Here is a 23,075-nt window from a genome sequence, read left to right on the forward strand (position 1 = left end):
TCAGAATGGCTGATTGGTATTATTGACGACTAAAAAGGTAAGTGTTCTATTTTCTACAATTTCTATAAATCCTTCTATAAAATATCTTTTCATAGATTTTATCACCACTGAATACTTTGAATTCATTCATGAGATGTGGGTGACACTGACTAGCTCATATTGCCCGTCCCTGATTGGCTCTCAATCAACTTCTCAAGGGCATTGTCCTGAACTACGATCTATGAAATGTAGACACACTCCCATGATACTGTTAGTATGGAGTTTGAGGATTTTACCCCAATGATAACAAAGGAATAGGGATATAGTCCCAAGACTAGATGGAGTGAGATTTAAAGAAGGGGTGTTTCCAAGAACGTGCTATCCTTTCTAGGAAATGCAGGTCACTGATTTAGAAGGTTCTGTCAAAGAAACAGTGCATTATTGCTGTAGTATGAGCGTGAGACTCAAATAGTGAATGAGGAGTCGGTCAAATAGGCTGATCTGTTCTGGATGGTGTCGAGCTTCTTATGTTGCTGGAGCTGTACTCCAGATGATGAAAAATATTCTTGCATTCTTTACTTGTACCTTGTTGATGATTGTAGACTTTTGGAATTCAGAGAGGTGTCATGTGCAGTTCATGTTTAGCTGGTGAAGTTCAGTTTCTGAACACTTGCCTGAAATGAAGTCTGAAAATAATAAATTGTGAAGCTGGATGAATACAGCAGGCCAAGCAGCATCTCAGGAGCACAAAAGCTGACGTTTCGGGCGTAGACCCTTCATCAGAGAGGGGAATGGGGTGAGGGTTCTGGAATAAATAGGGAGAGAGGGGGAGGCGGACCGAAGATGGAGAGAAAAGAAGATAGGTGGAGAGGAGAGTATAGGTGGGGAGATAGGAAGGGGATAAGTCAGTCCAGGGAAGATGGACAGGTCAAGGAGGTGGGATGAGGTTAGTAGGTAGGAGATGGAGGTGCGGCTTGGGGTGGGAGGAAGAACAGGTTAGGGAGGCAGAGACCGGCTGGGCTGGTTTTGGGATGCAGTGGGGGGAGGGGAAGAGCTGGGTTGGTTGTGTGATGCAGTGGGGGGAGGGGACGAACTGCCCCACCGAAGGGACGTCATCACCTCAGGGGACCTCCCACCCATAGCCTCTAACCTTATTATTCCCCAACCCCGCACGGCCCGTTTCTATCTCCTTCCCAAAATCCACAAACCTGCCTGCCCTGGTTGACCCATTGTCTCAGCCTGTTCCTGCCCCACCGAACTCATCTCCACCTATCTAGACTCCATTTTCTCCCCTTTGTTCCAGGAACTCCCTACCTACGTCCGTGACACCACCCACGCCCTCCACCTCCTCCAGAACGTCCAATTCCCTGGCCCCCACCCGCTCATTTTCACCATGGACGTACAGTCCCTATACAAGTGTATTCCGCATGCAGATGGCCTCAAAGCCCTCCACTTCCTGTCCCGCAGGCCCGACCAGTCCCCCTCCACCGACACCCTCATCCGCCTAGCCAAACTCATCCTCACCCTCAACAACTTCTCTTTCGATTCCTCCCACTTCCTACAGAAAAAGGGGGTGGCCATGGGCCCCAGCTATGCCTGCCTCTTTGTAGATTACGTGGAACGGTCTCTCTTCCTACTTACACACGCCCCAAACCCCACCACTTCCTCCGTTACATTGATGACTGTGTGTATCGGCGCCGCCTCTTGCTCCCCAGAGGAGCTCGAGCAGTTCATCCACTTCACCAACACCTTCCACCCCAACCTTCAGTTCACCTGGGCCATCTCCAGCACATCCCTCACCTTCCTGGACAGCTCAGTCTCCATCTCAGGCAACCAGCTTGTAACTGATGTTCATTTCAAGCCCACTGACTCCCACGGCTACCTAGAATACACCTCCTCCCACCTACCCTCCTGCAAAAATTCCATCCCCTATTCCCAATTCCTCCGCCTCCGCTGCATCTCCTCCCAGGATGAGGCATTCCACTCCTGCACATCCCAGATGTCCACGTTCTTCAAGGACCGCAACTTCCCCCCACAGTGGTCGAGAACGCCCTTGACCGCGTCTCCCGCATTTTCTGCAACACATCCCTCACCACTGCCCAAAGAGGATCCCCCTCGTTCTCACACACCACCCCACCAACCTCCGGATGCAACGCATCATCCTCCAACACTTCCGCCATCTACAATCCGACCCCACCACCACAGACATTTTTCCATTCCCACCCTTGTCTGCTTTCCGGAGAGACCACTCTCTCCGTGACTCCATTGTTCGCTCCACACTGCCCTCCAACCCCACCACACCCAGCACCTTCCCCTGCAACCACAGGAAATGCTCCACTTGCCCCACACCACCTCCCTCACCCCTGTCCCGGGCCCCAAGATGACTTTCCACATTGGCAGATGTGCAGGTGAACTCTGCTTAATGTGGTATACTGTATCCATTGTACCCGGTGTGGCTCCCTCTACATTGGGGAAACCAAGCGGAGGCTTGGGGACCGCTTTGCAAAACACCTCCGCTCGGTTCACAATAAACAACTGCACCTCCCAGTCGCCAACCATTTCCAGTCCCCCTCCCATTCTTTAGATGGCATGTGCATCATGGGCCTCCTGCAGTGCCACAATGATGCCACCTGAAGGTTGCAGGAACAGCAACTCATATTCCGCTTGGAAACCCTGCAGCCCAATGGTATCAATGTGGACTTCACCAGCTTCAAAATCTCCCCTTCCCCCACCGCATCCCAAAACCAGCCCAGTTCATCCCCTCCCCCCACTGCATCACACAACCAGCCCAGCGTGTCTCTGCCTCCCGAACCTGTTCTTCCTCTCATCCATCCCTTCCTCCCACCCCAAGCCACACCTCCATTTCCTACCTACTAACCCCATCCCACCTCCTTGACCTGTCTGTCTTCCCTGGACTGACCTAAGCCCTCCCTACCTCCCCACCTATACTCTCCTCTCCACCTATCTTCTTTTCTTTCCACCTTCGGTCTGCCTCCCCCTCTCTCCCTATTTATTCCAGAACCCTCACCCCATCCCCCTCTCTGATGGGCCTAGGCCCGAAACGTCAGCTTTTGTGCTCCTGAGATGCTGCTTGGCCTGCTGTATTCATCCAGCTTCACACTTTATTATCTTGGATTTTCCAGCATCTGCAGTTCCCATTATCTCTTATCTATGAAGTCTGAAAAGTTTTGTTAGCTATTCTTTGTGATTGGACCGTCTATTTAAATTGTTGGATATCCAGTATTTCATTTTGAAAATGCTGTAAGTCCACTAATTTATTGAAAAAGCCAAGCTCTAAACATACACTGAGGAATGCCAGTCCATGAACTCCTCATATGTTCATCTATACTGCCTGTATTAATAGAAGAATTAATCAGCTGATTGTATGCTACTGTCTGTCGAAATAGTCAACAAGTGTGCTAAATGTTCATTTGTCAGTATGATGAGATATAATTTCAGGGCCCATGCTATTTTATTCTTTCATAGCACAGTCACCTGGTTATGCAAAAACATGGCCCACCTTCTAAATGACTATAAAGGAGGCTGTTTCAGGAAAATACTGGATGTTCAGCAGATGTTCATGTCAAGTGGCAAAGCTGACTTAACATCAGCAGAGGAAGGATTAGACAGAGTTATCAATTTAACATTTGCATTTCAAGAAGCTTTCTGCAGCAATATAGGGTCACTGTTATGAATTGATTCGCTGAGGTCCTAGTCCCATTATATGTCATTGTTGAGAGATCCTGCCGGAAGATCTCAGGACACTTAAATATTGAGGGATTGGAGAAGCAGATTTGTTGTTCTGGTGCTTGCAAGCATTTTGCTATAAGATTTTACCATCGCTCTTCAAATATATTCAACTTTTGTGAAATTAACTGTTTTTCACTCATTATTTTACAATGATCTGAGGTAAACCATTGGAGCATTTAATGTGATAATGGGATGTGTTGCCTACACTCGGGTATAATTCTATCTGGAAATTAAATTGGATGTTTATTTAACATAAGTGCAGTATCGGAGTAGATTCCTAACATTTCACAGCGGCCACCTAAAAACATACAAAAGATTCAGACCTCCAGTTTCCATTGCTGACTGTATTCAATAAGCATCATCCACTGAAATCTTGAAGTCTGCTTCAAGGAGCCAAAGGAGAATCAATTTATATTGATTGGAAAATCTACTCATCACTCTCTTGGTTACACACTTATGATCTTTCCTTCTAATATATTATCTTTGTAATGATACAGCAACAGATATCAATATAGCTTCTCCCATGCCTGGATGTCATCTGACTGTGTACCCTGACATTCCTATCTGCTTCTTAGATGCTTTTACACACCATCTAAACATGGGAAGTGATACACTTAGACATAGCGTTGCAGTTCATTGAAAGAGGCAGTCATTGGTGTATCGTTGTACACTTTTCCTACTAAACTTTCAAACGTTCAAGCTGTTTATTTTTATTTAATTAAATGGCATTTGATTAAATTTAAATTTGTATTTCTTGTTTCCTTGAAATTGACCTGATGTGCTTGCATCACAACAAGGTTTGTTTTTGGCTATTACTACATCTCACCTCCAAAACATTTTTTATGAATGGAGTTCAGATTGAGACAAATGCTGGGCTTCAATGAACACTGACTTCATTAATTATCCTGCACTTTGAGTAGTTGGATCATAGCAACAGTTTGATTTTTCTTGTCAGAAGAGTTAGAAAGTCTTCTCTATCCTGCATTAGCATTTAGAGAAATTTCCACCTTCTCAATTGGAGAAATTTACTTTCAGTTATGAAAAATCAAAGCTTACAGAGGAAGTTGCTGAATATGCTGCTTTAATTCCACAATTCTGACCTACCAGTAGTTGGAAATTTGATTATCTGAGGGGGAAATGGTTTGGAGCAGTGCTGTAGAGAGCACCTGCACCTAATATTGAAGTTGAAGTGGATTTCTTTTTCAAAAAGAATACATTGTTCACCCTTACTCATGAAAACAAATGCAAACCACAAGATGATGTCAGTTATCTGAGCACCAGTGTCAGAGTTCCTAGGTATTGATATTTTCTTTGGACTTTAAATAAACAATGTAGTTACTTCATAGTAGGGTTCTTTCTGTGCTGCAGTAAAACGTAGTCTGAATGGAGATGTTCTCTGATCCAACTGTTTCAGAAAATTCTGCTGTTGCCATGGTATTTGCATAGGCCTGCTGCCCTTATTGCTTATTCTGTGGGATTTTGTTCACTCGGTCTCTTTCAAATCACTGGTGAAGCCTACAATGTTTAAACTAATTGCACGTTTTTTGCCTAAGGAATTCATTTGTCACTTGGTGATTTGGATTTTATTTGGTTCTGTTGACTTTCCTTTATTTTTTCTGGTTCCTTTTTTAAATTTATTTTTGTGTGCTTTATTTTGTTTTTTTTACCATTACCCCTATGCATGCTGATGACCACTGAACCTCTGTAGGCATGACTGCAATTCTGATGTGTGCTGCTGGACTGCCTGTGTGCTTCACCCACGCAACTAAACCTGTACACAATCCTGACTCAAGAAAAAGCGGTAAAAAACTCAGCACTGCCCAAGATAAATCATTTAGGAGATCGAAGAAAGTATCCAGAAAAGGTAGTTAAGTAAAGACATTTCCTATCTACATCTGGTGGTAATTTTTTTTTGTTGCTCAGTGGGGAGAGGTTTCAAATTTGGTGTAATGGCATTTTTTTCTTTTTATATATGACAGTCCAACCAATCCCAGAAATATGGCTGAATTTGAATATTATTGGCTGTACTTTTGGGACAAAAAATGGATCTTAAGTGTCAAGTATGATCTTGCACTAACTTCAGTGTAACTTTAAAAATTAAAACCACAAATGCTGGAAATGCAGAGCAGATTCGTGATCCAGCAGTGTTTGATGTTTCAGCCATGCCCCAATCAAGGAGTATGCCAGAAACATTAACCCATCCTTCTCCTTCAAGTGCATTTCTGGCATTTTCTATTTCCAGGCTATCTTGGGTTTGAGCTAAAGTACCAAAACTTCATCTTTTTCTCTTGGTCACTATATTCTTTTGTGCAAGTAAGTAATATGAATTCCTGTGTTTTGACTTTAAATGTTGAAGATCAACATCTACTTTGTTTCCATATTTGCTTCATAATGTGACATTTAATCACCAGTGACCAGACATGTCAGATTTTATCCCATAAGTGGTATTCATTAATGAACCCCATTCTTAAATGGAAGGCAAAATGCAGTCTTGTATATTGATTACAGCAAAATGCATGCTGCCGTCCTTTTTTTAATGAAGAGCCTTTTAGTTTTTGTTTCAAAGCAACTGTGTACTTTTGGTGTTTTTTGCCATTGCAGTTTTATAATTCATTCTCTTGTACAAAACTGTATCTGATTTTTTTTTTGAAATTTTAACTGCATCCTGTTTAGTGTTCTCATTGTACTTGTGCAAAAATAGAATGGTTCTGCTAACAGCACAGAATGTGGTCATCAGGCCTGTCATGTTCATATGGCTGTTTGCAAGAGCATCCCACTTAGTTGCTACTGTTTTGTTTTTTTCTTAGATAATTTTTCAATTCTCGTTCTTGAAGGCCTGGATTCAATCCAACTCCGCCAAGCTCTCGGGCCTAGAATTTCAAATTCTACCTGTCATTGCTTCTTTTACAAGTCCCCCTTTAAATTGGTGTCCCCTGATTTTTTTGATTTTTCCTTCCTTAATTTTAACAAATCTCTTCTCCTCAGAATGGGCGTAGCTTCTCCAGTCTAGCTACATAACTGAGTTCCTTCATCCTCGGAATAATTTTTGTATTTTTTTCTACATCCTCCCTAATGCCTTTTACATCATCTTCTAAAGTGTGATGCCCAAAACTGAATGTATAATATAGAACATAGAACATTACAGCACAGTTCAGGCCCTTCGGCCCTCGATGTTGTGCCAACCTGTCATACCGATCTCAAGCCCATCTAACCTACACTATTCCATGTACGTCCATGTGCTTATCCAATGACGACTTAAATGTACCTAAAGTTGGCGAATCTACTACCGTTGCAGGCAAAGCGTTCCATTCCCTTACTACTCTGAGTAAAGAAATTACCTCTGACATCTGTCCTATATCTTTCACCCCTCAATTTAAAGCTATGCCCCCTCGTGCTCGCCGTCACCATCCTAGGAAAAAGGCTCTCCCTATCCACCCTATCTAACCCTCTGATTATTTTATATGTTTCAATTAAGTCACCTCTCAACCTCCTTCTCTCTAATGAAAACAGCCTCAAGTCCCTCAGCCTTTCCTTGTAATGTAAGGAATGTAAGGATTCTGTTTATCCTGCAAATTTAATGTGACCTTATTTAAATGTTTACATTTATCAGATGTTGTCATTACAGTTATTTGATAAATATACCATGTTTGCATAGTATATGTCAGAAAGACTATAATTTGCCATCTGGAAGGGATGAAAAGTGCGAGTTTTTTGAGAGTATGAAAGGACTGACAGCATAAATTACTATGCTAGTAAATGGTGACTTACTGACCTGATCTGACAGTATCATGAATAGCTGTCCTTAGCCAGTGCGGTGTTGCTGGAATATAGAAGTGAAAATCCTGCAAGTCTTTATCTCCACAGGGAAGGCAAGTAAGTCCACAGAGAATTGCATCAATTTCATAAGTGTCCATCTTGGTGGTTTCAGTGGGAACACTCTGGGAACTAACTGAGTTTTTAAAAAATCCCAAATATAATTTATTCTTAAAAATACCTTTATATGCATACATAGTCACTGAAGCAGTTTGGTTCTGTATAGTAGCGTATGAAGAAACAAACACTGGAGTTTGACTCTATCCAACAAACAAACCACAGGCATTTTGTACTTGTACAGGATGATATTTATATGTATGTGAGGCATTGGGAGGATCCGATAACTGAATGGACCTCAATTTAACCTCTGCAGAAAGATTTTAGACGATGGCCTTTCTTGACTGTGTCTTGGCAGCAGCTGCCCCAGGCTTTATTGTGTCCTTCAGCGCGTAGTCCTGGACCTTAAAATGTGCCAGTCAGCAACACTCAGTCAAAGGCAACTCCTTGCTCTGGAAGACCAACAAGTTTTGGGCAGGCCAAAGAGTGTCTTTCACCGAGTTTATGATCCTACAGGCACAGCTGTCAATGTTTGTCTTGGTGTGCAACCTATAGCACAAAATCCTGCATCATGGAGCTGCTCAGGATGAACCTCGACAAAAATCACTGCATCTTTTTTGGGCATACGTGAAGGATTTCACAAGTAGTGCCCTTCTCACCACCAGCCAAGTGATGTCTTGGTGCTTGTTAGAAAGTTCTGGCGTTGAGGCATTCTGCCTAGTGACTTTGACAGTCTGGTCAAGAACAACCTGACAGGATCTACCCTATCATTTCCCTGCAGGATCTCTAGGACACTACGTGCTGACCAAGTCCTGAAGGACTTGTGGTCTCTGTTAAGGACAGGTGGTATGGAATGGCCCAACTATGTGGGGTGTTCTGTGGCAACAAGGCAAGACCCATCCTTTGCAACACTGGGGATGGGTAGCGCCTGTCTGATTGGGATATATAGTGCATGTGAAGAGGGTACTGAACTGGATTGTTTTCCAAATAAATTGTTACCTTTTGTTATAAACTATCCCAGTAATGGTTTATTGAATAAAAGTGTGAATATGCTGCCTGATGCCTTGGCAGGATGTACCAGCCTGTTTTTTTGTACTACACAATGTTCCCGTATCAATCCACAGTTTGTGCCAGTTCACCTAATAATAGCAAGACAGCAATCAAAATTAACCCCATTTTCTCTGTGCTAAAGAGAGTTAATCAGTCCTTTGACCCTTGCTAGGAAGCCCATTTATATGGATATCCAGAGAGAACAGGATCAGACTGTACTGTGGTTTTCTGTTGTTGTTTCTTGCAAACATCTCTCTAGGCTCCTACAAGACTGGCCTCTTCTAGAAACCGAAACTCAATCCAGCACCCACAGTCTTTTTTTTTTATTTAGCTCAGATTTGTGGTTTGATCACCAATGTGTGCACAAATTAGGAGTAGTTTAAATGATTCTCAGAAGTAGTTCTTTTCCTGTCCTCATTCACATGTAAATATATAATTAAGTTAAGTTTGACTACTAAAAGTGGTAACAGTTGCTGGTTTTCACACCGCCATTTTATTTCACAGCAAGTTGCTGGTTCAGCCCTTTTGTAGAATTCTGGTGCCATTTCTATACAGCTTGGATTCTCTACATTGTAGTTTAGGGTTTCTGAATTCATTGTTACAGCTTGGCCTTATAATACACTCAGATTTCTATTATTCTGATCTCAAATTTGAACAAGACATGAGACACAATTTAAAGTCAACCTCCAAATTAATCGTGCTATTATGATTCTCAAAACCTTGCACTATTTAACATGAGGGACATACTTAGACTTTCATTCACTATCATCTCTTTAACTCTTGACATGCATCGTTATTTAACTTAAGTAATTAAATTGAATAATTAACTGAAATATCAGAATTTGCAATATCAAAAAGTCACAACACAAAGCATCCACACTTGTCTCGAGAACGTAACACTGTCTTAGCATCAACATGATAACTGCAAGCTATTCAACAATGTCATAAATCTGTAGATTATTTATTATATGCTTCAGTTGTGCAGGGCAAAATCAGTATGATCTATCTAAATGGTAATGAAAATGATACAGCATTACAAAAGTGCTAAAAGCTTTTCATTTTCAGAGTTGCAATTCATCTAAGTAACAGTGACTGTGAGACTATTACTGATTTGTTATGAAAACCCTTGTGGTACACTACTGTCTTTTAGGGAAGGAAATCTGCCACCTTCAGCTGGGTTGACCTACATCTGATTCCAAAACTACAACAATGTGGATAACTCTTAGCTACCCACCTAACACGATTTAGTGAGCCACTTGGTTATCACCACTAATGTCTCAATGATAATTAGGGACGGACAGCAAATGTTGGTCTTCCCAGTGACACACACATCCCCTGAAAGAAAATAAAAAGAATTCTACTTAAATGTTAATGTATGTGTCTCATAATCAATGATTGTCACTACTAAACTCCATTCACTGTGTGTTTTGGAGTCAGCAGTAGACGATGTGAAGATATTGCTTAGCTTGTGTGGTAGACTTATAACTCGAGACAAGTGGAGTTAAGGGAAAAGAGGCAGTATGAAAGCAAGCTTATCACAAAACACCCATCATGAGATGTGAGTTAAAACTACTTATTCAGATTGTCAAAAATGTGGGAAGCGGTCTTCCACAAAGTGTGTTGCTAGTATCTCTCACAGGTTCACAAACATGAACACAATTAGTGGTACCAAATTGAATGTGACACTAAATTGTTGGATATAGTTAATACTGGAGGATGGTGACAATACAAGAAGACATTAATAAATAAAACTTGCAGAATAGGTATGTAATTGGCGCACAAACTACAATGTAGGTGGGGGTGTGTTAGAATGTTTTTGTAGTGAAAACTAAGGAGGCAACATACTCCCTGGGAAGATACAGTTTAAATGGTGCAGTTAAACCTCGATCGAGGGATGCAAACTTGAAAATCGCTCAAAGTAGTGCAACAGATTAATGAGGCCATTAAAATGCAAATTAAGTTAAATATTTACTCTTACCTGCCTTTGCTGTTCAGAATTTTTAATAAGGCTGGTTCAGGCATGATCTTCCCTTTGGAATCCATAGAGACTGTGTTTATGACTTTCAGATTCTTGGTATTTTTCCAGATTATCTTTGAGTAGAGTATAATCTCTCTTATACTGTTGACATGCGGTTAATTGGCCACTCATTCTTGAAATGTTACACCTACTACTTGACTGCTATACACAGAAGATCATATTACAGTCCTTTTATCTTATTTATGATCCTGTTCAATATTTACCTTGAAACTTTTTTATTATATTTTTGTTACTTCCTAGACACTCCCCTATACTTAGCACTTAACCATTATAATTAATATTTCCCATCGTTAAATTCATCAGTGCTTCCTTCCTTGTTTGGCTTTTTATATCATAGTAAAATTTCTGTTATATGACATATCACAAAGTAGAATGCTCCATCAACTAGCACATTTGATTTCATCAATCCATTGTTCGTCCCCTGACCACCACCACCACCCCCCCTGCCCCATAGTATGCTGACTGTGTTTTGATGGATAGATTTGACAGTTCATGCATTAGAGTCATAAAGACATACAGCATGGAAACAGACCCTTTGGTATAACCAGTCCATGCTAACCATTGCCGTAATTTCAAACTAAACTTGTCCCACCTGTTTGTTTGTTCGTGGTCCATATCCTTCCAAACATTTCTTATCCATGAACTTATCTAAATGGCTTTTAAACATTCTGACTAACTGTACCTGCATCTACCTCTTATGCACACAAACCACTCTATACCCACCAAAATGCCTTCTAAATGTAGTACCAGCCTCCACTACTTCCTCTGGCAGCTTATTCCTTACACGCACCACCCTCTGCATGGAAAACGTTGCCCCTTAGGTCCCTTTTAAATTTTTCCCCACTCCCCTTAAACCTATGCCCTCTAGTTTTAGACTCTCATGCCCCAGGAAAAAGACTTTGTCTATTCACTCTATACATGCCCCTCATGATTTTATAAATCTCTATATTGTCACCCCTGTGTCTTCAATGCCTCAGGGAAAATGGCCCCAGCCTATTTAGCCTCTCCCTATAGCTCAAACCCTGCAACTCTGGCAACATCCTTGTAAATTTTTCCTGAACTTTTTCACAACATCCTCCCTATAGTAGGGAGACCAGAATTGCATACAGTATTCTAAAAGTGGCCTAACCAATGCCCTGTACAGCAGCAGCGTGATCTCCGAACTCCTGTACTCCATGCTGTGCCCAATAAAGGCAAGCATACCAAACCCCACCTTCACCACTGAGTTTACCTGTGACTCCACTTTCGAGGAACTGTGAACCTGCACTGCAATGTCTCTTTGTTCAGCAACACTCCCCAGAACCTTGCCAATAAGTGTATAAGTCCGCCCTGATTTGCCTTTGCGAATGCAGCGCCTCTCATTTATCTAAGTTAAACTGCATCTGCCACTTTTAGGTCCATTGGCCCATCTGATCAAGATCCTGTTGTACTGTGAGGTGATGTTCTTCTCTGTCCACTACACCTCTACTTTTGTCTTTTAAATCTTTCTCCTGTCACCTTAAAAAATTGTCCCCTAGTCTTGAAATCCTAATCTTGCAAGTTGATTCTGATCATAATGCTTCTTTGTAAATCCCATGTGCTGGCATTTTCACCCACATCAGTGTCCACATTAAATGCTGAATGTGCATTTTTAAACTTAGAAATAGGGCTTGACGTTCTTCCTGTAGCTCTATGTTATTATGACTGACAGTATTTGCCTAAGATATTTGTGACCATTAAACCACAATCCTGTTTTGAGGATTGGCAGTTATTTTAAAAAAATGCAACAAGCATCAAAGTAAATGTATAAAATGCCAGCACTGTCAACCAGAATGTAAAAGAACTGGTTGCATTTGGTCCCTCAAATACTAACTGCTGAGTTAGCTAGCATTTTAGATTTGCTGGCACCAGCTGATCCCAGTGTGTGAAAGAAAATATGGATCTTGCAGTCTCTGTAAGAAACTGCACACATTCTTAAGAACTCCAATATGTGTACATATGCAACAAAAGACTTCCAGACTTTACAAAAATGTTTTATTGTAGATCTGTAGTGTAGAACAAACTCCTGTTTCCCCCTTTTCCTTCTGAAGCAAACATCCAACTGGGAAAGAACTTGGCTTTTGAAAGTTTAATACCTATCAACCTATTTTTTTAAATACTCTCCATAATAACAAGGGAGGGGATTAAATAAAAATAATATCAGAGGAAGAAATAATGCACTGAAAGCCTTGCAGTGTACGTTTCTCTCTCAATGCTTCGAGAATTCAGCTTTCATTTTTGAAATATCCAATGTCCAATCAACTAAGTAACTAACAAATAACAAACACTGTCAAACTGTTGCACCAACAAAACGAAAAGATGGGGAATTGAGGGTAGGAACTAAATTGAAATATTGTTGGTGGAAGAGATAATGAATTCCAGCCTAAGCAGTAGCTGTCTTTTTCTAAAAGCCTAAAGAACTTCATTCTTAGATATTCTTTAATCAATCTGTTTAGACATGTTATGACACATCTATATCAGAGGTATGGTTACTACCACTTCACCACGAAAGCCTTTTAGAACTCAGCTTTTTTTTTCATACCTCCCACCAACTCACCTGTTTCAGAACTCTACTGTCTTTTATAATCAACCTGCTCAGGGTTGTGACATGCTTCTGGAGTGGTTGGGAATTGAATCTGGGCCTTCCAGCTCAAAGGGAAGGACACTATCCCTATCACCAAAAGAGCCCTAAAGATCTCGGCTGATTTTTTTTTTGAAATCCACCTTCAAATCAACCTGACTACTTTAAATATTTTCTTATCAACTTGTTTGGAAATGAGAAGGTTCCCCTTTTTTCCTAAAAAAAAACCCCCTACCAAATCACCCAAGCTATCAACTAAACAGCACTTGAACAACACTGCCTACAGGGGTAATGTAACAACAACAAAAATAGGGGAGGGGACTAACGTGCAGTTAGAAGGGGATATAATGCATTCCAGCTGCTCCCCCCCACTTCAAAAACCCCAGAACCTAGTGTCTGCCGCTCTGAAGGCATTAAGTGTGTTGCGCCCTCTCACTGAGGACATCCAGACCCAAAGTTCACCACTGGGGCAGGCAGGCAGAATTAAAACCAACTAACCTGGATCTGTTGATAACCACCTTGGCCGCGCCCTGTAGGAAGTCCCCTGCTGTGCCCACACTCCTGGAGACTGGGTGCCCAAAGATCAAGAGCGTGGGACTGATGTGCAATCAAAAGAGCAGCAAAAGATTTCTAAGGTAATTCAACTGGGTGCAGTTGCCCACACCCAACTTATACATGGCCCACAGAATCCAAAGCAGTGAATGAACAACAGATTTGGGGGTCCGTAGGTTTATGGTTTATGATTGCTTTGGTGTGCTGTATGCAAACACTCACTATGCTAGGCCCCATTGAGAAGTTGGCCTTTTTTTTAGTAATAATTGATTAGCTCAGACCCCTGCTGCTTTGCTTCAGCCTGTCCAGAGATGGTGTTGTGTACCACTGGAACTGGTGAAAATTGAACCTAAGACTTCCTGGGTCAGAACTGGGCTTTTTCTTTTTTGTCAAACCATTCTGTGCAGATATGTTACTGAATATGTCTGCAGCAGGTGGGATGTAAACCCAGGCCTCCTAGATCAAAGGTAGGGACACTACCATTGCACAACATGCACTCTTAGAACCGAGCACTTTTTGATAACTCTCCACCAATAACTAGTTGAAACAACTAAACAATAACAGTTAACAAGATCCTCCCACAATAAGAAGTGCAGCAACTACGAAAATAGGGAATGTAGGAAGAGAAGGAGCAGAAAATAATTCAGTCCAGCCTCTGCAGTGCTGACCTGTCTCAAATCATGAAGATGTTGGTGTAGAACCAGTATTTTTTATATCTTCTAATCAATCTCTTCAGAGTTGTTATACTCACCTCTAGAGCAAATGGGGTTTGAACCTGGATGTCCTGGCCCAGAGGTAGGACACTACACTATGCTGCAAGAACCCTTCATTGAGTCAGACTTATGCAATATTGACACAGACCCTTCGGTCCAACTTGTTAACGCTGACCAAATGTCCTAAACTGATCTAATCCTGTTTGCCAGCATTTGGCCTATATCTCCTTAAACCCTTCTTATTCATATACCCATCCAAATGCCTTTTAAATGTTGTAATTGTACCCACCTTCACCACTTCCTGTGGCAGCTCATTCCATACACGCACCACCCTCTGTATGAAGCTTTTTTGTTTAAACCACCACCAAACCAGCTGTGTCACTAATTAAACAATTAATAATTTAGAAGCAATGCCACAAAGTTTAGTACAGCAAAAATAGGAGAACTAACTTATTGCTTTTGTATAGCCCACAACCAAATCATACGTAGCAAGAATGCAGCTGTTTTTCAGAGCAGCCTGTTGAGATGTTATCACACATCTCTAGAGCAGCTGTGAGTTGAACCCAGGCTTCCTGGCTCAAACACCACTGCTGTATCACATGAGCCTACGAACTCAGCCTTTTTCGTTTTGAAAAGATATTTTAATCATCCTGTTCAGAGATGTATTGCATATTTCTGGAGTAGGTAGAACTTGAATCTGAGACTCCTGGTCCAAAATCCAAAGTGGATCACCTGTTGTCGTCAGTCCCTTGCCTGTTTAAGCCTGTAAGGGAATCTGCATTTCTAACTGACATTTTATGCCATTTTATTGAAGGGTGGTTAAATTTCCCGTGATTGATTATTCATCCCTGTCTCAGACTTCATCAGTTAAGCAATGAACTGATAAATAAGAAGTTGCTTACAGAAAGACACATCTGAAAATATACATTCTGTTTCAGAGCTTTCTCTTCTAGATCTATTTTCTGTTTGTTACGTAACAATCTGTTGTGCTCCCCCTCAATGCCATCTGCATATTAACTTCTCCTGATCCAAGGTTAGGTCTTTTGGGTTTGTCAGTATATGTGTGACTCGTAACCTTTTTGAGGTTCATGCATCTACCCATTCTGAATGAGGTCGCCATTTCCCACTTGGATACTATTGTACTCTTGTTAATTTAAAGTCATCTTTTGCTTGGATAAAGATTTAAATTATTCAGCATTTTGAATTGAAATTAATTTAATAAGAACACAACAGATGTTTGAACACAGTTGAATTAATAGAATTCTAATTAGCTGATAATTTAAATTAAACAACTTAAAATTATAGACTACACACGGCAGTAAAACACTAACACAATCATAACAGTACAAGTACTGCTCCATAATCCTCTTTGCTTGGTAATTGTAGAATGTTCCTGCATTGTCCATAGTACGTACCATTTTATACCTTCAACTAAGTATTTGTAAAGTATTAATGTAAAAACAAAGGAAGAGATCAGAGTAGTGGTGCAATTATCTGGGGAAATAAATGAAACTGGAGAGTAATTATTGCCTGAGATCACACTGTGAAGCTGGATGAATACAGCAGGCCAAACAGCATCAGAGGAGCAGGAAAGCTTGACGTTTCGGGTCGGAACCATTCTTCTGAAGAAGGGTTCCGGCCCGAACCGTCAAGTTTTCCTCCTCCTCTGATGCTGCTTGGTCTGCTGTGTTCATCCAGCTTCACTCCGTGTTATCTCAGATTCTCCAGCATCGGCAGTTCCTACTATTTCAGTAATTATTGCCTGGTCATCTAATTGAGCATTGTACATACAATGTTTCGAAAGATTGTTCAGAAATTTGTGAGCCCTATGAAAGTCTGAATTAATACAAGAAGATCAGTTATTCAGATTGTTTTAGATTGCCTTGCTTTCCCCAGAAATTGTTGAGATTATTTGTCTTCTGTTTTTGTGTCAATAATTCTTAACCCTAGGGCGATACATGGCACCAGGATATCAGGTGTTGAAATCTCAACACGGTTCACCTAAATTTGTAAAACTGGGCATTGATGCAGTGATGCCACCTTAACCATTTGTCTTTACTAGAAGCGATTTAGAATTTGTTTTCTGTCACTTAGCACTTGTTGATTATATTTCACTGTTTCACACCTTATCACTTGTAAAATTCAGAATTGAGGAAATTTTGTGTGAGCTGGATGTGGAGCAGTAATGGGTACCTGTCAGTCAGCTCACTGTATAATTGTTGCCTTTCCATTTTTTTCCATTATAGAAATGGTAAAGGATCCGGAGGAGGTGGTAAACAAGTATATGATGAGAATAGAAGAAATTCCAGATGAGGTGAAGTCAAAATTTTATTTCCAGCTGCTTGTAACTTTTATTATTAAACATGAAGATATTCAAATGCAAATAATTCCAAAGCAGAAGTTTCCTTTGTAGTTTGTCTTACCTACTGCAATTGCATTACATGGCTGTTCTAAAAAGGTTAAATTTTATTTTACTCCTGCTCCACCATCCTACCCCGATGGAAGTTGTAGGGATATTATTCTTTGTGAATCATCTCCATTTGTTGTTCTACTTTTTTGAATAACTAGAAGTTTGTTTCTCCCCCCTGCACTGCTTTCAGTTCAGGAATATATTGGGTGGGGATTGATATTTGGCACATTTAGAGAGCTCCAGGGTTAAATCAAATCCCTTTACCAAGTGACCCAGGAAGACTTGATGAAGGATCATGTCAGAATAGCTTGCCTAAATGGGACCAAAACAAAACACACCGTTTTCTTCAACAGGCCAGACCTGAGCACAAGATGTGGATTTCTTTCTTTAGCCCTAACAACAACTGTATGACCATACAATTGGAATGTCAGTGCACATCTCAATTATAGACTGTATACCACTAGCTAGCCAATTTCTTCGAATGAAGGTATTTTATTACTGTATTGTACATAATCTTTCTACAGGTCATGGCACTGAGGGAATACAGATGTGTTTGAGGCTTTATACAATTTTACAGTTACACCTGGTTAAGTTGGATCATATCTAGTCATGAATCGTGATTATGTTGCAAATGCAATAGTCCTCTCGAAGACAAATCTTCAAAGCATGTTCACACTCATCTCATGGATGTGACTGTTTGGGTATGCTTACAGGAAAGAAGGGTGGATGTGTACGCTAGGAATTTAGTATGATTAGGTAATTTGGAGATATATCTCTATTCCTTCACTGTTGTGGGTCAAAAATCCTGGCATCCCCTTGTGGTATTGTGGGTCAAGAAGGCAGTTCACCACCATCTTCTCAAGGGCAACTAGGGACTGGAAGTAAATGCTGGCCAGCTGGCGCACCCATTTTTTAAATTTTTCTTCGAAAATCTGGGCCAGAAGAGCAGGGTGCTCAAAGCTCTACATCAAAGATTTTTGAAAGCAGCATGAGAAGGCCCTAAACATAAATTTACACACCTGGTGACATTAACCAGGAGCAGAGGAAAACATTGATATTGCTGATGGGCAGAGTGGATCACCACAATAATCGGTGGCTACAGCTGCTTGTCAACAGATACCAACATTGAAAACAACAAACCACAATGACTTTAGATAACCACGTCATATGGTGAACTTGTAGCAGAACCTGCCTGTTGGGGTTTGCTTTCTTCAGCCATTAGTAGAAGTACATCATATAAAGCTATTTCATCCCCTGTGAATTTTCTGCATGTTGGTTGCTTCTAGTAGATTGAAGGGTGCTTGGGCGTAGGATCAGGGAAAGATTCTGGACCAAGATTAAACAGAATGTATGTAGTGGGTTGTTGCAGCCTTGCCTCCGGACCCTTAGTAGTACTTACTCTGCTCATATGTGTGAGTTCAAAAACTGTAATATGCTTATACCAGAAACTTGAAATTTATGTTTGTTCTTTGTTTTTCTTTGAAGTATACTTAAGTTCCAGTTGACAGATATTTGCTCATCAGAGCCTGGAAATTAATTCTGCCCATTTAATCTTTTGAGGTTTCCAGCATTGGTTTAAGCTGTTAACATTTTTCCATATGTTAAATGGGACTGAATTCTTGAAGGATTCTTGTGGTACAGTGGTAATGTCCCTTCTTTTCAGCCAGAAGGTCTACATTCAAGTCCCAGCTGCCCCAGAGATGGGTCACAACATGTCTGAATGGGTTGACTGAAAATGGGATGTTGTCGGTTGCATTGACTTTGCTTTAATCACGAAATGTTTTCATTGTTTTTCCATTGTTTTTACACTCTAGGCCTATTCTGTGTTACGTTGAGATAGAACAAACAAACGTAGCCGTTCACTTTATTGTTCTATAAAGAAGTAAAAAAAACAAAGAACTCAAATTTAATTTAGCATCCCAATATTTTCCCAAAACATTTTCAAATGAGTGGAACAAAAACAGAAATTGCTGGAGAATCTCAGTGGTCTGGCAACAGCCATGGAGAGAAAGCAGAGTTAACGTTTCGCGCCCAGTGACCTTTCTTCAGAACCCAGCAATGATTTTCCTTTTCTTTGATTTACAGCATCTGCAGTTCTTTCTTTTTTTAAAATTCCAATCAGAGGATTGTGTTTGAAGCACAGTCACAGTTGTATGGGTAAACGTGGTACCAAATTATCACAGTTTCACAGACAACAAATGAATGGAAGTTTGAAAGTGTGACTGAGATGGATTTTGGGCAAGGAGTCAGGAAAACAAAAAAAAACCATGCTCCCTTCAGTAGTACTCAGACCATATGCTGATGTTTGGAGCAAAATTTGAAGGCTGAACCTATAGGCTAAGATGTATAATAACATGCCTGAACACCGTATGCTACAAGGAAAGCCAAGCTGACACTCTAAAGGTTATTTGCATTTTCTTGGAAAGTAGAGATCAGTGGATCAATCTGAGACTATTGGTTGAAAGTTTCAACTAACTTGTTGCAACTCAGTTTTCTAGCACACACATTGATTCAATCCTTCTGCTTAATTACAGTGACTGACTGCACATTCCTGAGAATTCTAAAAGTAGAGTGCACCAAGAAAGTGGTGTGATGCATTGCAGGCCCTGAACTGGATATCAGTATAGTATCCTCAAACCTACTGAATGTTGAGATTTTAAAGCTATATATTGATCTTTTTTTCTGCGTATTTTAGGATTGTATAATCTGCATGGAGAAGTTGAGTACCTTGTCTGGCTATGATGGAATGTCCAGGACAAGAACCATTCGGCCGGGTGCAGTGGGGAAGTTCACAAGATGTGGCCATGTCTTCCACTTATTGTGTATGATGGCCATGTATGAAAATGGAAACAAGGTGCAGAAAACTGTCATGCTACTAGCAATAATGTTTTGTTTTCAAAGGGAATATGGTGGTTTAAAGATGATGTCACCGAGCTAGTAATCCAGAACCCTGGGCAAATGTTTACACCATACGAATTTGAATCCTGCGACCTCAGACGGTGTAATTTTTAGCCAGCAAAACTCTGGAATTTTAAAATAAAGCTGGCCTCATGGCAATCACTGTTGATTGTCATAAAGTTTAACTGTGCCAGAAAGCGATCTACTGTCTTTACTTGATCTGTGCCCCTGGACCTACAGCGGCGTTGCTGACTTTTAGTTGTCCTCTGGGCAGTTAATTGATAATTAATAAACAGCTGCAACATCCCAATGACAGAAGTGTCATTACAACCTTCCCAGAAGGGGCTGAGTCATCTTTAGATAGGATATTGAGAGTGATAAGCATTGATTTTGCACTGGTTCTACAGCAATTTTTAGGGTGTTTGTTCCTTTCCAAAGTGCCTTTCTTTGTTTCTACTTTTACCCCCCACTGAATCATCCATTGTTTTTAATAGCTAAAGTTAGTGATTGTGATATGTTGCTAAAAAAAAACTGTTGTAAAGTTGGGCATAACTCTTTTATTAGCACATCAACTGCGATGTTTTAAGTGCACTCTGATCAAATCAGGGGCCTTGCTTATCCACTTTCCTTAATGCTCTGTAGGAGGATCATTTGAATGTTAAACATTGTAGACTATTGCATTGTGGTAGGAAAATGTGTTCTTCCAGAATAATGTCGTCATTTCAGATTAGAGAATTTTGTTAAGAAACTGGATTAATTCATTTCAGGATGGCAGTTTACAGTGTCCTTCATGTAAGACCATCTATGGTGAGAAGACTGGAACACAGCCAAAAGGAAAAATGGACATTTATTTACTACCACAGTCACTGCCTGGATATCCAGACTCTGGATCTATACAAATTGTATATAATATCCCTCATGGTATTCAGGTAAGTATTTCTCCTGAGTCACTTGCGATAATAGAAATTTTGGTTCCTGAAGATTCCGACTGACTACCTCACACATAGGTCGTGGGAAAGCAAGATTTTCTTATCATTCACATTTTGTGTGTTCAAAACAATCTGGGCTTATTGCAATAATTTGAATGCAGTTGGTAGATATTTTACTCTTTAAATGAATTAATTCCTCAATGTTCAGCAATAGACAATTAATGTTTCGGGACTATTCATACTTGCATTGTACCAATCCATTACCTATGGTCATACAATTGAGTTACTGTGTCTGCAGTTTGTGTGGTGCAAGTTTGAGTTTATAGTTGTCAGAAGCAGGGGACTGATGCTCAAGTTAAATTCATTCATCATCAAAAGTTCGCTGCAGCCAGGTTTCAAATAATATCTAAACTTGAATAACCTGATTCATTCTTTAATTATTTGCTATGTGCCTTGGTGCAATTCAATAAAATTGGTGTCAGAATTTTTTTTTTGCAATGAAGGTAGTTTTACTATTTCTGTTGCATCAGTTTCTACCTAAGTTTGTTATGTAGAATGGGGAAGGTGAAGAAAGGCAGGTATCACATGTTAGAAAGTGTTCCCAAATCTTATTTCATATATTCATAGAAACCTTGAGGCTGTAACATTGTTACTTACTGTGTTCTTGGACTCCTTTTCTATTAGGATGTTAATCTTGTTGCTAGCATTGGGATTACATTATTGCTATCCTGTTAGCGGGCCGGGAGATATTTAGCGCAAAGCAATGTTTTCATGCATAGTGTTTATGGGAGTGCTATGAGGGGAGATTGGTTTGACTGGCCCTGTATTCACTAGAGTTTAGAAGGCTGAGAGAAGATCCATTTGAAACATAGAATCCTGACAGGGCTGGACCGAGTAGATGATAAGATGTTTTCCCTGGTTGGATGAGTTTGAATCAGGGAACACAGTCTCAGGGTATGTGGCAGGCCATTTCGGACTGAGATGAGGAAAGAATTTCTCACTTAAAGGGTAGTGCACCTGTGGAATTCTCTACCACAGAAGGCTATGGAAACCATATCACTGAATATATTTCATCAAGAGATAAACTTTTAGATTATAAAGATAATAATAGTATTGGGGAGAAATAGGAATCTGACATTGAGAGAGAGGATTTGCCATGATCATATTGAATGGGGGACCAGGCTCATAGGGCTGAATAGTCTACACGTCCCAGTTTCATCATATTAGTAATGTTTAAAAAAAACTCAATTTTGAAATAAATGTCCAAACTTTTCTGCCCAAGAGCAGCTCACCACCGCCACCTTAGGTATAGACAATAAATACTAGGCCAGTCACAGATGCTCACATCCCATCAATTAATATTTTAAAATGTTTAAATGGCAAATTACAGCCTATTTATCTATGGAGGGAATTCCAGTCCAGTTCTCGCCTGAAAGTCATGGTCACCCCTTTTCATTCGGGTGACAACGTGGCTGATCGTCAGTCTCCGTCTGAGCAGTTTAGGATGGGCAATAAACGCTGGCCTGGCCAGTGATGCCCACATCCTGTCAATGTTTTTTATAAAAACGATAAAGAATAACAGGAGCTGCAACTCCCTCTTTGCACTCCACCCGAGCTTAAATCAATAACACGGAAGTCTGTTGGTGTCACAACAGCCACCACAAAAGAGACCAGATAACATAGAATACATTGGCAGTTAGAATTGAGAACGGGCTGTGTTATAGGGATCTTGAACCAGGTGGTCTTAAGCCATTGGGAGGGTTCATCTTCTGTTTATCACACTATATTGTAATTATTTCTTTATTAAAGATAAACGCGCTTGAAAATTGAATTGAGGGCTGATATCCCAATTGGAAACTGCATCTGAAATTCACCTTTTTACTTACTAATGTTAACCGACTTCCCTTTTCTCACAGGGTCCAGAGCACCCTAACCCAGGTAAACCATATACTGCTCGTGGCTTCCCCCGGCACTGCTACCTGCCTTACTGTGAAAAGGGCAGACAGGTAAGATACAGGGTAACTGAGTGAATTAAACTGCTTTAATGACTTAAAGAACACATCAATTGAGTATTCCTGAAACAAGAGCACATTTCATTGAAGCTTTTCATTTACACTGATCTGGGCAATTCATAAGAAATACCAATGTAAGAGGCAAGTAACATTTATACAGTATGAGAGAGCAGAGTTGGCAGACGGGTAGAGGTTTTGCCATGGGGAATGCAGCAGTTACTGATGACTGTCAGTTCAATTTATTAAGGTAGACTGTGGGTAATGGTTTACCTTGA

General features: G+C 40.6%; 2 protein-coding genes across 4 annotated transcripts in view; one reads left to right on the forward strand and one right to left on the reverse strand.

Annotated features, from left to right (window-relative positions):
* Positions 1-10,717, reverse strand: part of lrwd1 (leucine-rich repeats and WD repeat domain containing 1) — a 127,515-nt gene extending 116,798 nt beyond the window's left edge. The window contains exon 1 of the mRNA XM_059655491.1: positions 10,628-10,717. The gene's annotated coding sequence lies outside the window, so the exon portion shown is untranslated. The remainder of the gene's footprint in view (positions 1-10,627) is intronic.
* Positions 1-23,075, forward strand: part of dtx2 (deltex 2, E3 ubiquitin ligase) — a 74,184-nt gene that overhangs the window by 46,240 nt on the left and 4,869 nt on the right. For 2 of the 3 annotated variants that reach the window (XM_048557168.2, XM_048557170.2), the window contains exons 4-8: positions 5,438-5,593; positions 16,798-16,865; positions 19,657-19,815; positions 20,627-20,788; positions 22,705-22,794. In XM_048557168.2, the coding sequence (XP_048413125.1) occupies positions 5,438-5,593; positions 16,798-16,865; positions 19,657-19,815; positions 20,627-20,788; positions 22,705-22,794 (635 nt within the window). The remainder of the gene's footprint in view (positions 1-5,437; positions 5,594-16,797; positions 16,866-19,656; positions 19,816-20,626; positions 20,789-22,704; positions 22,795-23,075) is intronic. The other variant, XM_048557169.2, reaches the window with a different exon arrangement.

Source organism: Stegostoma tigrinum, chromosome 27 (genome assembly GCF_030684315.1).
Source record: "Stegostoma tigrinum isolate sSteTig4 chromosome 27, sSteTig4.hap1, whole genome shotgun sequence".
Lineage (NCBI taxonomy): Eukaryota > Metazoa > Chordata > Chondrichthyes > Orectolobiformes > Stegostomatidae > Stegostoma > Stegostoma tigrinum.